We start from the raw sequence: 12,499 nt of genomic DNA, 5'->3' as shown, positions 1-12,499 counted from the left end.
TGAAGTTTGATTAGTCATTTGATTGCTCCTTTCCTAGAGTATTTTCCACTTTATTTTCAAGTATCTCATAATCATGGATCCTTCTTCAACCGAGTCCGGTTTGTCATCAAACTTCCTTAGCCAACTTGTCTCTAAGAAATTAAATAATTCCAATTTTGTGACTTGGAAAAGACAGATAGTTCATTTTATCAGGAGCCAAGATCTCTTTGGTCATCTGGATGGATCAATTCTAACCCCACGAGAGTTCATCGTAAAGGAAGAAATAGACGCAGAAGGGGTTGCATCGACTAAGCTTGTTCGAAACTTGAATTATGTCTCTTGGATGAGAAAAGATCAGGCATTAATTGCCTACATCACATCTACCTTGTCTCAAGAAGTACTAGTCGCTATTCCTGACGACTGCATAGTGATGGAATTGTGGAACAGGTTGACCCAGACATAGATCAACTTGCCATTATTGGATGTGAAGTGTCGAACAAGGATAAAGTGCAACAAACATTAAATGGTTTGGGCCCAGATTATCATGTATTGGTGACATCATTGTTGTGCTTGCCCATGCTTCCCACATTTGAGGACCTTCGGGCAAAACTTCTACAATACAAAATGTCGTTGAAAGGCATTGCTGAAGATTCTAGTGCTCAATCTGATTCCCAAGATGTTTTAGCTACTGGGTTCTCCTTCAGTCGTGGTCGTGGAGGAAATAGCTTCAGAGGAGGAAGAGGTCATGGTAGATTTGCAGGTCCAGGTTTGCTTCCCACACCCAATATGTCGTTCAACTCCAATGCGAAGAACCAAAATTAAAGAGTTGTTCCGACATGTTACCTGTGCAATAAAAAATGACATATTAAGGCAAATTGCTGGTTTAATCCTCAAAATAAAGGAAAGTTGCAAAACACTGAGAGCAAGAAGGAAGATAATGTTACCAAAACTGATGGAGAGGTGAAACAACTTTTGCAGACAGCATTGTCTGGGTTGCACTTGAAGTAGAATGATCAAGGATTATGGTATGTTGATTCAGGAGCAGTGACCCATGTTACGGGGGATGTTGGTAAGCTCTCGAGCTCGGTTCCTTACTTTGGTAAAAATAGTATTGTTACTGGAGATGGATCTCACCATCATATTTCTCACATTGGTGATGCAATCATTACTTTGTCAAAATCATCTCTTAATTTGTCAAATGTCATTCATGCTCCTAACATAGAAAAAAACATTATTTCTATGTCCAAACTTGTTGATGATACACATTCTTATGTTGAATTCACTCCCTCTTTTATGTATGTCAAGGATCTTCAAACGAGGGAGACATTCACTGAAGGGGAGCGAAAAGGAAATATGTACATCTTCAAGGAAGATCTATTTGCGCATACTAGTTCCGTCTTGAAGCCTTTATTGAAGTCTAAGTCTTTTCAGTCTGTGTTATCTATGTCAGGTCATGAGTCTGTTTTTAGCCTTTCTAAATGTAATAAGCCAAGTCTTTGGCATGATCGTCTTGGTGACTGCAATTATTCTTTTCTTGAGAAACTTGTATCAAGTAAATTAATTCCTAAATCAAGTTTAACTCTCGAGGAAAATAATAAAAAGTGCTCCAGTTGTCAAATGTGTAAGAGTCATGTTCTTCCTTTTGATTCTAGAAATAAAAGAACTTCAAGACCTTTTGAAATTGTTTATTCAGATGTTTGGGGTCTTGCGCCCGTCTGTTCTTCTTCTGGCAGAAGATATCATCTCATCTTTATTGACAGTTATTCTCGTTATACTTGGATATTCTTTATGAAGCATAAGTCTGAAACTTTTCACATATTTCGCAACTTTCATGCCTTTGTTCAAAACCATTTCTCTACCAATATTCTGCATTTTCATTATGATGGAGGTGATGAGTATACATCGAAGGATTTTATTGATTTTCTCCAAAGTAATGGAATAAAGCGTAGAGTGTCTTGTCCACATACGCCACAACAAAATGGCATTGTTGAGAGAAAGCATAGGCATATTGTTGAAACGGCCATGAGCATGATGCATGATAGTAATCTTTCCATTAATCTGTGAACAGAAGCATTCCATTCAGCAGTCTATATTATAAATCGTCTGCCTATGACAGTTTTACAAAATAGTTCACCATATTTTTCTCTTTTCGGCATTCAGCCTGATTATGATGATCTGCGTGTGTTTGGATCATGGTTGCCAGTTGAGGAAGTGGGATCAGGAAGCGATACGGGAAGCGGGAGCAGGAAGCGAGGTAATTTCAAAATTTTAGGAAGCGGGAAGCGTGGGACCACTTAGGAGTGAATCGGGAATCGTCTCGAAAGCGAACAGGAAGCGACCTAGGAAGTGAGGGGGAAGCGAAAAAAAATAAAAAAAAAATACAAAAAATTTTGAAAAAATAGAAGTGTGATGGGAAGTGTGCTTCCCATAGAAGGGAAGCGCGCTTCCCATTTAAAAAGGGTGCTTCCCCGCGCGTTTCAGAAGCGCGACGTTCCGTGCTTCCAAAGCATGCTTCGGAGAAGCGCGCTTCCCCACTTACCTAGGCGCTTCCGGTAACTCTGGTTTGGATGCACTTCCTATGTTCATATTGATGATTCTCTCAGGAATAAATTCCAACCAAAGGCTTTCAAGTGTAGATTCGTGGGATATGCCGATGATTACAAAGGTTAGCGGTGTTATGACCTTATGACTAAACGTGTTAAAATTTTCAAGAATGTTGTGTTTGATGAGAATAATCTTGGAGATGTATCGTTTAATACATGTCCAAGAATTCCCACAGAAGAGGTTTATCACCCATGGATGAGTGCAGAATTATTTGCAAGTGTTTATGGTGATTGCTCACCTCAGTGTACTTAGGAAACACAATCGGCTGACCAAGATGACATTGACTCAGGCCAAGCATACTTACCTCAGTCTAGTGGAGCTTCATATGTTGAAGAAGGGGCAGATCCACAACCTTATCCTATTGATAAATTTAAAGGGTATGTGTATGTGCGAAGAGAAAAAGGTTTTCCTCCTGTTCCTCACATTGAAGAGGACACTTATGTGCCTGTTGGAAACCTGAGGAGTTCAAATAGAATCAGACACCCTATTGACAGGTGGGTCAACTACAACAATTTTTCTATGGATCTTCAACGCTTTTTATCTCAAGTTGATAAACATGATGAACCTGTGGGGTTTTATCAAGCCGTGAAATCAAACAAATGGATTGAGGCCATGAATGAAGAAGTGGAAGTGCTTCATGAATGTCAGACGTCGGAAATTGTTTCCAGACCTCCTAACAAAAATGTTATTGATTCCAAGTGGGTTTATAAAATTAAGTACAAACTTGATGGCACCATAGAATGATACAAAGCAAGACTTGTTGCAAAGGGGTTTACACAAGAATATGGCCAGGATTATGATGAGACTTTTAGTGTCGTGGTCAAAATGGGGACAATAAGAATTATATTGTCTTTAGTTGTCAAACATGAATGGACATTAAGTCAGTTAGATGTCAAAAATACATTCTTTCATAGAGACTTGAAGGAAGAAGTTTACATGGAAAAACCTCCAGGATATGCTGAGGGAGACCCAAGCACACATGTATGCAGACTAAAAAGAGCCATATATGGTTTGAAGCAGGCCTCACGCGCGTGATTTGAAAGTTTCTCCTTAGAAATACAGAAACATGGGTTCTGTCGATCTCTCTTGGACCACTCATTGTTTATATTCAAGAGTAAAGGCATCACCACCCTGTTGTTGATATATGTTGATGATATTATTGTTACGGGGAACTAGATGAGCCACATTGAAGAAATAAAGAGACTCTTAAGTCAAAGGTTTAAGATGAAAGACTTAAGAGATTTGCGTTATTTCCTTGGAGTCGAGGTAGACAGGAAGGATGGTTGCCTGACATTGACACAACATAAATACACACTAGATTTGTTGAAGAAATTTGGTATGCAAGATTGCAAGCCTTTGTCTACACCGAGTGTCTTACATCAAAAGCTTAGTTCACAGGATGGAGATTTGTACCCAGATCCTACAAGATATCGAAGTGTAGTCGGTATGCTTCAATATCTTACCTTTACTCGCCCTGACATTGTTTATTTTGTTAATCAAGTATCGCAGTTCATGCATGACCCTCAAACAGGACACATGGATGCAGTCAAGAGAGTGTTGAGGTATTTAAAAGGTACCATTGGAGATGGGTTGGTATATAAGAAAAGTTGAAAAAAAGGAGGCATGCATGATGTCACGGTCTATAGTGATGCGGACTGGGCAGGAGATCCTGATGAAAGGAGGTCGGTTTTCGGGTATTGCGTCTTTCTTGGGGAAAACTTAGTATCCTAGAGCAGTAGAAAACAAAAGGCAATAGTTAGATCAAGTACTAAGGTTGAATATCGATCAATGGTTGTTGCAACTGCTGAAGCAACTTGGACAAGGCATTTATTGAATGAATTGAAGGAGCGGATCTCGAAATCTATCTTATTGTTGATAATCAAAGTGCCATTAAAATATCTTTTAATCCTATTTTCCACAGTAAGACAAAACATATTGACATAGATCAGCACTTCATTCGACAGAAGGTTGAAGACAAAGAGATTGAGCCTCATTTCATCCCTACAGAAGACCAGGTGGCAGATTTATTTACAAAGGGTTTGACGAAAAACAGATTCTGGTTCTTGAAGAACAAGTTGTCCATGGTAAAAGACCATGCACAACTTGAGGGAGGGTATTAAGTGTCGTGAAATGGGCTGGACCAGTTTGGGTCTGATCCAGACCCAAACTGGGATTGCGTGATTGACGTGCTTACTAAGGCACGCTTGGAATATTATGTTTGTTGTAGGACAGTCATGTCCATAATCAAATTACTTTGTAACCTAAAACATAAATATGAAGAATCAGGTCACGTATGTATTATGAAAAATGTGAACCTGTGCAGCCCCAAAACGACTCAGCGTCTTCTTCTTTCTACCTTTTTCTTCTCACTTTTTTCCTCCTATTGCAGATCAGGTTTGGTGAAAACTCAAGTTCTAACAGGATGCAGTCCAACGACTCATTGGACCGTCTCCCAACAGTCATATTACACTTTATATAAAAAAAATAAAAGATAAAAGGACTTTTCAGTCCATAATGGACTGTATTAAATACATCTTATAAAATGACCAAAATACCCCTGATATACATATATTGTATAAATATACATATATCAGTCAGGTATATATATACAGTATTTTAACACCAATAAGTGGGAAAGGAAGTAAGCACTGCTTTAATAAGCATTACACGCCCTGCCATAGACAACAAATGTTCATTCCATCCTTTCAATTGTTTCTAAGACTTGATTATCAATGTGTTACACATCCCTTTCTTGAGACGCCTGAAGGCCTAAATATTTGATAGGCAATTTGTCCACCCTCCACTGGCAAAAACTGGTCACCTGGGCCACTATCAAGATGCACTTGGAAAGGAATCAATATAGACTTCTCCACTCACCAATAAACTTGATTTAGCTTCAAAATCCTTCATAATTCGAAAGTTGACAATAGAATTTCCTTTATCTTTAAGAAAAAGTAAAGCATCATCTGCATACAGATTACAGAGTATGACTCCAGTAAAATGTACGCACACTACAAGGAATAATAGTTGCTTTCACCTTTTCTATATGGAGTCTTCTGGTTAGGCGTTCCAACACCACCGAAAAAAGGCAAGGGGATAGTGGATCCCCTGTCTTATACCCTTAGAGCTGACAAACTCCGTCCCAGGAATACCATTAATCATCATTGCAAATTTTGGAGTTCTAATACATGTCATTATCCGTTGTACCCAAACCTCATTAAACACAAATTAATAGTGATTTCTCCAAAAAATCCCAACTGACTCTGTCATATGCCTTGACCAAATCGGTTTTGAACAGGAAGGTGGGCACTTTGTTGTTAGACATAATATCAACCACCTCATGAGCAATCAGGATGCTTTCTTGAATATTATGGCCCTTGAGGAAAGCTCTCCGATTGCAGGAAATAATGGTATGTAAAATAGGCCTCATACTATTGACAATCACCTTTAAGATGACCTTATAAATATATTTATACAAACTTATAGGCCTAAAATCAGTAAGCTTAGAGGATTCAGGGGTCTTGGGAATCAAAATGATGTTGGTGGCATTAATTTTATTGAGCATCTTACTCGACTCAAAAAAATTAATCACCGCTTTACACACATCGCTGCCAATAATATCCCAATAAGTATAAAAAAAAATACCTGAGAAGTCGTCAAGGCTGGGTGCACTATCCCGCTTGAGCTTGAACACTGCCTGCTTAACTTCCTCAGCCACCACAAGAGCCGCTAGGCTCAAGTTGTCTTCAGTGCTGACTTTCGGGTTGGGCCGACCCCCGAAGTCCCCATCATCCACCTCCTCTCGATAGAATAGTTTTTGATAAAAACAGGTAGCTTCCTCCATGATGTGCTCCACCTCACGAACTTTGTTGCCACTCTCTTCTAAGAAATTTGATGTTGTTCTACATGACATTGCTATGGAGCTTAGCAAGAAAGGAGGCGTTCTGGTTACCTTCGTGAATCCATTTGCTTCTAGATGTCTCGTGCCATAGGGATTCTTCACACCTCTTAAGCTCCAAGATCATGTCCCTCACAGTTTTTTTCTAGAGTTGTCTGTCGAGGAAGCGAGAGCGGGAAGCGGCGATTTAGGATATGAAAGCGGGAAGCGAAGCATTTCTAAAATTTAGGAAGCGAAAAGACTTGGAAGCGAACCGAAAATCGTCTTGAAAGTGAACCATAAGCGAAGAGGAAATGAAGAGGGATGCAACCTAGGATTCGAGTTTTCCTGATATTGGGCAAAAAAATTTGTTAAAAGCTCCAAGACCAAAAAAGAAAGAAAACTCACTTCCTGGTATTGGGAAGCGAGCTTCCCAATAATGGAAAGTGTGCTTCCCCATAAATGGGAAGTGTGCTTCCCCATAAATGGGAAGCGCGCTTCCCATTTAAAATGGTCGCTTCCCTACGTAGTTCGAAAGTCGCACATTGTTTTTTCTTCATCTACTAAGGACACCCTCCCACTGTCCAAGGCCGTTTGAAAAGCTCTTATTCATAAGATAACAACAAGCACCATAAGGAGTGAGCTACTTATGCCATACCAGCATGATAACACCAATATCAAATGTAACCATGAGATATCCATGATGTTGTCAATCGAAAGCCCCACTTTAATACAAGATTATTTGGGGTTATTTAATATTCATTTACTTGTGAAAATGGAACTTCAATGTCTGCATTTTTTTTCAACTAAGGCTAAACCAATGTTGTGAAAAGAATTGAGGCGTAAAGTGTAAGCCTAAAAAAAATTGAAAACTTAAAAAAAAAATATCTAAAAATACAAATAAATAAAAGAAATGTCAAATCCATTTATCTTCACCAAACACTATATCAAAAGGGTCAGCCAACACATTTTTGCATGTATATACGCAATAAAATACCAAAAAATTAACAACCACACAAAATAATGCAAGAATATTAACAAACACACAAAAGCCCCTAATTAAAAGCCCTAAACTCTATTTATCTTCACCTACCAGTATATCAAAAGGTCAGCCAACACATTTTTGCATGTATATACGCAATATAATGCCAAAAAATTAACAAACACAAAGGAATGCAAGAATATTAACAAACCCCTAATTTAAAGCCCTAAAATCCATTTCCCTTCACCTAACACAAAATCAAAAGCATTGGCACACACATTTTTGTATGCACACACATAATAGACCAAGCAACATCGAGAGAGATGAGACAGAGAGAGAGAGAGAGAGATGAGATACAAACAGAAAGAGAGAGACGAGAGAGTACTTGTGCCTTCGTCTTCTTCTTCTTTCTTTCGGCAGAGAGAGAGGGAGACAAGAGATGAGAGACGAGAGAGACAACGAGAGGGAGAGCAAGGAGAGTGAGAGACAAGAGAAAAAAGAGGGAGGCCCCAACCCTAATTAGGGTCAAGGCCTCCCTCTCTTTTCCCCTTATTTTGGGTCAAATGAGGGATTTGACACCCATTTGATCAGATACTGAAATAGCGTACATCTCAAGTTGAGGCACGCCTCATAGCGTATAAGGTGTATGCCTCATAGCGTATAAGGCGTACGCCTCATAGCATATAAGGCGTACGCCTCATAGCGTATAAGGCGTACACCTTACGGCATATACGTAATTTACACACGCCTCAAGGAACAAGGGTCTTCTCCTTGGGGTGAGGCACGCTTTTTGCACCTTGAGGAGTGTTTTTAACAACGTTAGGCTAAATTGCTTGAATCAAGGTTGTAAGTATCATATCGTTACCCGTATAAGTCGAGCCTAAAGTAACACTGTATCGTATCATATTGTATTGTATCATAAATTTTTAATAAAAAATTTTCAAAAATCTAAAAAATCAAGAAAATAAAAAAAATAATAATAATTCTAAAAAAAACATTACATATGAAAAATTATGAATTGCACAAAATACAACCATAAAATCATATTTATGTCTCTATGAGCTATAATAAGACATCATCAAACATCAATTAATATTGAATCATATATAATATTGCATGCATATCTCACAAGAACAATGTCACAAGACTCATACTTTCATATTACATAAACATTAACAAAATAACTAAGTTTATGAAATACGATTCAAAAAAAAAGTATCGTATTGTACCGTACGATATGGTATGATACACCGGATACAATACCACCCGTATCGAGATACGGATGTGTATCGTATCATTTTTCCCCAAAGTAATGATATGCATCGTACCATATCGTACGATACTTACAACACTAGTTTGAATATCCTGGGGCACCACCTATCTCATTTCCTTTCTAATACTCTTCCACGTTTCTTATGGTATTAGAACAAGAATGAATTTCAAGGAAGTAAAACTCATGTTAAGGTATAAGCTATGTCACATAGGTGCGGGTGCGGGTGCGGATGCGGATGCGGATGCGGCGATATGGCACTTTAAAAAAACTTGGGTGCGGGGGTGTGGGGAGGATATATATTAACAGTTTTAAGTTAACACTATGTGTATTTGTGTGCATTTATGTATATATATAATATAGATAAAAATGGACTTGATTAAGGTTAACTGAATCTACTTTTGGATAGAAATTGACCTCAGTGTGGTTGACTTCACCTAACACAAAGGAAGTTGTATCCAAGTGTCGCACCCGCCTGGGTGCGGGTGCGATGCGGGTGCCCTATTAGAAGAGTCCGTGTGACATAGGGTATAAGTTGATGTTTACCCATCCAACCCACTTTCTTTCTTCATTTTCAACCTTCTAGCCCTATAAAACCAGTCCTCTCTCTCTCTCTCTCTCTCTCTCTCTCTCTCTCTCTCTCTCTCTCTCTCTCTCTCTCTCTCTCTCTCTCTCTCAAAATAAACAAGGAAGCTAATTGTTTAAGCCATAGTTACCATAAAAGTGGGCATGAGGAGAGATGCACCAAGAGTGAAATAAAGAAGCGAGTGTTTAAGAAGTGCTTTAACTTGTGGAGCATGGAGTATTTAGTAAGATTTTCATTCTCAGAAGCCAGCTTCTCATAAATTTTCAGAGGCATGAAGTAGGTGGATTCACGTTTCTGAAGCACCAAGGAAGTGTGTTTCCAAGGGTTCTTAAAAGCTTTCAGTAACTATGGTTTAAATTTTTTTTCCTATTATTCCCCCCTACTTCATATTCTCTTTTTTTTTTCAAAAAAATATTTACTGTTGTTTACTACATGTGGTTAATTTAGATGCTTTTCTTGGAAAGACCTCAAGTTTTCCATCCATTGTTTGTAAACTTCATTCTCCAAACTCAATCTCATACCATCTTCATCAAGCATGACTCTTAACTTCATTTTACATGTGTCAGATTGTCTCATCATTTGAAGGCAACATCTTATAGACTGCATTAGTGGATCTATTCCTCATTTTTGTCAATAGTAGAACAAGCATAAACCAAGGAAACAACAAGGCTGAGATCTCAAGCATCTACTTGTAAATTTGAAACAGTTCTTTGCTTGAATATTGAACACAAATGAAACACTATCTCAAGATAGGTCTGCTCAAGTCCATAATATCTTTTGCAATCAAGAGATGTGACAAAAAAATTGCACTTTGAAAGGTCAAGCTTTGAGGAAATTAATACAAAAACCTTGAATTACAATAATGTTAGTGCTGCAAGGTTGCAAATGGTATGTATTTTCATAAGATGAAGATGATCTATGAACAACGAGAGGCTACAACTATTTAGTTGCATTTAGAACGCTATATCTTTTTGGAGAGAGGTCAAAATACTGAAAAATAACACATTGAAGAGAAAGATCAAAGAAGAATAAAGGAGAGGAGATATAGCTGTAACCGCCAACAGTTCTCTTTAACACAAGTACTATTGGATTTCCATATTTAATTGAAGTAAACCTTACTAGGGTTTTATAAAGTAGTTGTATATAAGATAAAGATTAATCCCTGTCAAAGAATATTGCAACAGAATGTAAAATTGACAAACATCATAAGCATATCATCTCCAGTAAACTTTGCAATATCCCTTTATGAATGTCAGCCACTTTATTTTAAATGAATTTCACTTCCACCCTTTTGCCCCTTGAACGAAGTGGCAGTTAAGTTGAACCTGCTATCACTGGTTGGCGAATAGCACTCTTATCATAAAGGATGGATTTTCTTATCTTCATCTCAATACATTCATTAAATTTGTTTTGTAAGACATATATGCCACAATACTTTGAAATGCATGATGTTGAGATTCTGTACATCATACAACCATACTATTTTTTTTCCCTCATGTACATATAAGATTTCCAAGCAAGTACATGCAATATCAACAAACAAATCACTATGAATCCTGGTCCCAAGCACAGTGGAAATTTTGTTATTGATGAAGCACATGATATGAACTACTAGTGGACATGGCTAAAATGCTAAAACACAATGATCACATATCGCAATCGAACCTGAGAGACAATGGCAACATTCATCTTCATTGTGTGTAAAACAGTATACATTGGAATGCAACGTGCAAGCTATGGGCCTCCTTTTGTTGCTGCTTTTTCCATGCCCTAGTGCAGAACATCAAAAGTTAACACAACACTAACAACAGAAAAGCAATGGGCACAAAGACAAGGACCTAAAAAGTCCAAATCAAGCAGACCTTTTGACGTGTTACTAGTGTCAGCTGTTTGTTTATCCACAAAAATGTTTCTTAACTTGTACCCGAGCCTAATCGTCAAAGTGCTCAACAAAGCACCACCGGCTATAAGAACCCAGTTCGGCCCTCCGTGCACAACAGTAGTTTTCTGTGTTTTTGAAAACTTCCAATCCGATTTGGAGTTCATCTCAGCAGGACCCAGAACTCGTTGCACAAAAAGCTCAACCATCTAGCTATTGATCTACCCAGAAAAAAGACTCGATCATATCAGATATGTTCACGAACAACATAAAACTACATTATCACAGCAATCAACAGATGAAAAATAGAACACCCACAGTGTGCCTGAAAATATCGTTATGGTAGTCCTACGCCAAAAAAAAAAGAAAATGGAACATCACAATAAATTGCAGATGCAAATTGAACGGATACAAGTACCTACCTCTCATTAACATACCCAGTACCCAAAATCTTCAACAAAAACTGTATCCGCACATAAAATGCTCAATATTATGTGGGCAATTTGAGCTAAAGCTTTTAGTACATAGAAAAAGCATTAAAACTACAGCTACAATCATCCCCTCCAAAAGAAGGGAAATAGTTGAGAAACTTCATCTCATCAACTGAAAAAAATGAGCAAAATGAAGAAAGTAGCACAGACGCCAATGAGAAGCAATCAACCAAGAAAACCCCAGATGGTCATTACGGAAAATCAGGTGATATCACCACCGGAAACAACAAAACCACAATGGTGGTCACATTCATTTCACACCGAACGCCAACAATAGGAGTAAAACCCACAAGCCGATAATCAGACGATGCGAGCACCAAGAACGAAAAAATAAATAAAACCCATTATAGGAATTAAAAGAAAAATAGCATTCAATGAATCCCCAAAAAGGATACAGAACAACCAAAGCAGGAAGTACATTAAAACCAACAAAATGAAATGGAAGCACAAGGCACAAGTGATAAGTTGGGGTAGGAGGAAATGAGGGCAGAGAAAGGACTCACCCACCAATTTTTGACCCACTTGAGAGGAAGGAAATGGTGGCGATGATGGTAATGGCGTTCCCTTTGTAACAGTAGGTAAGGCATTGTATGAGAAAAAGAGAAATGGAGAGAGAGACCCAACTTTTGGGAATTGGCGGCTTCGTTCGCGGGATTTCGAAAGGTACTGCCACGTGCCAAGAGAGACAGAGAGGGAGGGGGGGTGGAGAGAGAGAGAGAGGGGGCTGTGGTGAAGAGGTGAGCGTGGCGTGCGCGCACGCTGTGGTCCCTTTGAAAAAAAAAAAAGCAACAGTGGGGGGAATCACTTGGAGACCTTTCATTTTTTCAAATC

The 12,499-nt window shown here is 38.4% G+C and overlaps 1 protein-coding gene across 1 annotated transcript in view; it reads right to left on the bottom strand.

The window, feature by feature from the left end:
• LOC149822515 (uncharacterized) overlaps positions 1-12,287 on the bottom strand; it is a 41,567-nt gene extending 29,280 nt beyond the window's left edge. The window contains exons 1-3 of the mRNA XM_089981087.1: positions 12,172-12,287; positions 11,161-11,398; positions 10,964-11,068 (exon numbers count right to left, since the gene is read on the bottom strand). Of these exons, the coding sequence (XP_089837213.1) occupies positions 10,964-11,068; positions 11,161-11,386 (331 nt within the window). The 5' untranslated portion in view covers positions 11,387-11,398; positions 12,172-12,287. The remainder of the gene's footprint in view (positions 1-10,963; positions 11,069-11,160; positions 11,399-12,171) is intronic.
• Between the last annotated feature and the right edge of the window lie 212 nt (positions 12,288-12,499).

This window comes from Nuphar pumila, chromosome 11, assembly GCF_984573655.1.
Source record: "Nuphar pumila chromosome 11, dmNupPumi1.hap1.1, whole genome shotgun sequence".
Lineage (NCBI taxonomy): Eukaryota > Viridiplantae > Streptophyta > Magnoliopsida > Nymphaeales > Nymphaeaceae > Nuphar > Nuphar pumila.
The sequence above is the reverse complement of the archived record's forward strand: the minus strand, read 5'-3'. Positions and strand labels throughout refer to the sequence as shown.